Source organism: Homalodisca vitripennis, chromosome 2 (assembly GCF_021130785.1).
Source record: "Homalodisca vitripennis isolate AUS2020 chromosome 2, UT_GWSS_2.1, whole genome shotgun sequence".
Taxonomy (NCBI): domain Eukaryota; kingdom Metazoa; phylum Arthropoda; class Insecta; order Hemiptera; family Cicadellidae; genus Homalodisca; species Homalodisca vitripennis.
The window spans coordinates 65,073,834-65,077,788 of record NC_060208.1 but is presented as its reverse complement, the minus strand read 5'-3'; the positions used below and the strand labels follow the sequence as shown (position 1 = coordinate 65,077,788).

General features: G+C 34.5%; 1 protein-coding gene across 1 annotated transcript; it reads left to right on the top strand.

Annotated features, from left to right (window-relative positions):
- The first annotated feature begins 335 nt into the window (after window positions 1-335).
- On the top strand, window positions 336-821 carry LOC124355658. Its single transcript, XM_046806820.1, has one exon. It carries the CDS (start codon window positions 336-338, stop codon window positions 819-821), a length of 486 nt encoding a protein of 161 aa, XP_046662776.1.
- Window positions 822-3,955: the final 3,134 nt, after the last annotated feature.

The following is a 3,955-nucleotide window of genomic DNA, read 5'->3' as shown; positions in this document are numbered from 1 at the left end:
AAAGCGGACATCGAATGTATATCGGTCGATGGCTTGGTGTGGAGGTGTCAGGCTTGTGCTCAGACGAGACGTAAGAGCATGAGATTCGACTCTGAAATGACGGAAGGAAAACTTACACTGGAAGATGTAATGAAAAAGGTGACGGAAATTTTTGAAAATAAAAAACAAGCTGAAAAAAAATGTTAATACATCATATGAAGCTTTGAGTGATAAACTGGAAGACAACACGAAAGCTGTCAAAGAGCAAACTGCTTCCCTTGAAAAGTGCCTCAGGATGATTGACGAGCTGGCTGCGGAAAACAAAAACCTTCGAGAGAAAGTGAGCAGTCTGGGAGATGCGTATTGACGACTTGGAACAATACTCTAGAGTAAATTCTGTGGAGATACATGGCATCCCTCAACAGAAGAACGAAGACGTAGTGGCGGTCGTAAAGGAAGTTGGAAAGGCGCTCGACTTGGAGTTCACAAACTCGATGATTGACAACTGTCATCGCTTGGGAAGGAGACCTGGCCCGAACAGTCCGCAACCAGGAATTGTGGTCAAATTCGTTCGACGTCTGGACAAAGAGGAACTGCTGAGGAAGCGCCGTGTCAAGAGCAACTTCTCCACCAGACACATGAACCTCAGCATGGACCAGCCCATTTATATAAATGAGGCTCTATCACAGGCGAGAAGGCGTCTGCTAGCGGCGGCGCGACAAGTTAAGAAAGAAAAGAGCTTCAAGTATCTCTGGGTTCGAGGTGGAAAAATTTTTCTCAGAAAGGAAGAGATGGCACCAGTGTTTCAGGTGACTTGCCAGGCGGACTTGGATAGGTTTTAGATATTATTCAAAATTGCATTTAATCTTAATACAGCTTAATTATCATGTTAAAATATTGTCCATTAGTGCTCAGATGTATAAACATAATACAGCGTAGTAATTTTGAAACAGACGGATCAGTATAAATATTTATATTTATCCGTGTGTGTATGTGAATGCATATGAAAATATTCTTATATTAGTTAATCTCTTTTCAAAACACAAATATCTGAAATATTCTATCATACTGCCATTGGGAAAAAATTAATTTACTCATTACTACTTTTTTAATGTTTTAAACTAACGTTATTATATATAATTCATCAAAACATTAGAAGTATAAGGAAAAATTTTGACCTATTCATTGTAGACTTGATTGCTAAAGGTAACATACCGGATATAATTATACTATCTGAAATATGGATAAATTCTAATGAAATACATTTATACGAAATTCCTGACTTTACAATGATAGCGAAATGCAATAATGATTATAGAGCGGGTGGTGTAGTTATTTATGTAAAGAACGGCATAAGTTTAAATACAACTGAGGTGCATTTCACGTCAGCTGATGCAGTAGGTATAGTTATAACACACTTCAATACAGATATCCATATTTTAGCGCTATACAGATTGCAATTTTTATCAGTGGACTCTTTTATTACTGATTAACATCTTATTTGAGGGATTGTAGTAAAACTAAGAACATGTTAATTGTAGGGAATTTAAATATTAATATTTTAGAGAACACAGTTGCAACAGACAGTTATAAAATGGTAATGGTGGTAAATGTTTTTGAATGTCTGTTAAATGATCCAACGAGAATAACAGCAGATACAGCAACATGCATCGATCATGTCTTTGCGAGGGTTTCACGTGTAGACATGATGTCTGTGGAGGCAGACGTTGAGCATGCAGGCATAACTGACCACTCTTTAGTGCGCGTGTGTGTGGGGGTGTGTGAGGCTAGAGACGGTGGCGGTGGCCTTGCCTCCCCCGCCCCCGCCATGGCTTATAGAACTGATTACGATAAGCTCAATCGTCTGTTGGTCTGTGCGGACTGGGCTGATGTGTATCGCCAATCAGATGCGTCATCTGCTTTCGATTGTTTCTTTCACACTTTCGTTTGTTTTATTTCACAATGTAAAATCCCTATACAGAATCAAACTAAGAATAAGAAACTTAAACTTTGGATAAATGAATCACTCTGCTTAAAAATAAAGAGAAGGAATTTACTTTTTAAAATTTTAAAAAGACACCCGAGTAACGAAAAATTAAATAAATATTACTTAAGATTTAGGAATGATTTGCAAAAAGAAATTAGAAAAGTAAAAAACGATTATTATTTTAATAAATTTGATAAATGCAAGGGTAATTCTAGAGCTACTTGGAATATTGTTAATGAAGTAACTGGGCAAAAGAAAGAAAATAATAGGATAGTGTGTTTGGAGGTGGGCGATAGGATTGAACAAGACTGTAGAATAGTGGCAAACGAATTTAATTCTTATTTTCTCAATATAGTAGACAATCTCGATTTAGGCAATACTCCGCCGATTGGGTTCTCTTCGCTGATATTGAAAGACTATTTTCCGGTAACCAATCAACTGAGTTCAATATTTATCTATCCCGTCTTACCACAGAATGTTGAAAGTGTAATAAAATCTCTAAAAAATAATACAGCTCCAGGAATTGATGGAATTATTTCTTTTTTATTAAAACAGGTTTCTTGTAATATATTACAAATTCTAACTTATTTAATTAATTTAAGTTTTCAGACTGGGGTTTTTCCTGAGCGTCTGAAAACTGCAGTAGTCATACCCATATACAAAACAGGCTCGAATAAAAAATGCAGCAACTTCAGGCCTATATCTTTGCTTTCATGTTTTTCTAAAGTATACGAAAAGATTATGAAGCAAAGATTGGTTAAGTTTTTAGAAAACAACAGTTTTTTTAGCATGAATCAATTTGGTTTCAGGGAAGGGATGAATACTGAAAGTGCTGTGTCAAATTTTATAACTGATATCTATAATGGAATCAATGAAAACAAATGTGTCAGTGGGTTGTTTTTAGATATAAGAAAGGCTTTCGACACTGTTGATCATGGTATTCTGTTAGACAAATTGTATAAAAGTGGAATAAGGGGTGTTAGTCTTAAATGGTTTAGGAGTTATTTACTAGAAAGAAAACAGTGTGTTAAAATAAATTCGTACATCAGTGAAATGGGTATAATAAAGCAAGGGGTTCCTCAGGGCTCTGTTCTGGGAGCAACCCTTTTCATAATTTATATAAATGATCTATGTAATGCCAGATTTCAAGGAAGAGTTACATCATTTCCCGATGACACTGCCCTTTGCTATGTTGGTAGAATGTTGGGATCTGGTTCAATCATCAATGCAAAACGTTCTTAAGGCAATTCAATGGTGGTTTACCAATAATAACAGCATATAATATGCTGTTAAGTGCAGAGAAAACCAAGTACATAAATTTTAATGTAAAGAAGAACATTATTTTTTATATTAATCAGGAATATAAGTGTGCTAACTGTCTTATTTACCAGGGAGTTTGTGGGACGGGTAAATGTGCTGTTGTGGAAAGAGCGGAATACATTAAGTATTTAGGAATTCATCTTGACGAAAGAATAAACTGGAAAATTCATATTAATAAATTAAAAAACAATTTAAACAATATTTTGAGATACTTTTATTTTTTACGAGAAATGTGTAATGAGACATTGTTACGAATGTTATATTTTGCTTTGGTCCAAAGTAGATTGGAATATGGAATAGTTTTTTGGGGAGGGACATATTTTTCAAACATTAAGCCATTATACATTCTGCAAAAACATTTCATAAGATTAATATCCTTTAAAAATAGAACTGAGTTTTCACGTCGTCTTTTTGAACATTTTAAAATACTTCCATTACAGTACATGTTTGTCTACAATGTAATGAAACTTTTCTATAAAAAGAATGGTAGCATGCCTCGTGATAATAATGCATACAAGCATAGACTTAGGAATAGAAATGCATTTTTTGTCCCAAAACCTTGTACAACCTTTTTTACGAAATCCTATATTTTTGTTGCACCTAGGATTTATAATAAATTACCAGATAGTATTAAAACTTCTAAAAATGTAAATATATTCGTAAAAAGAC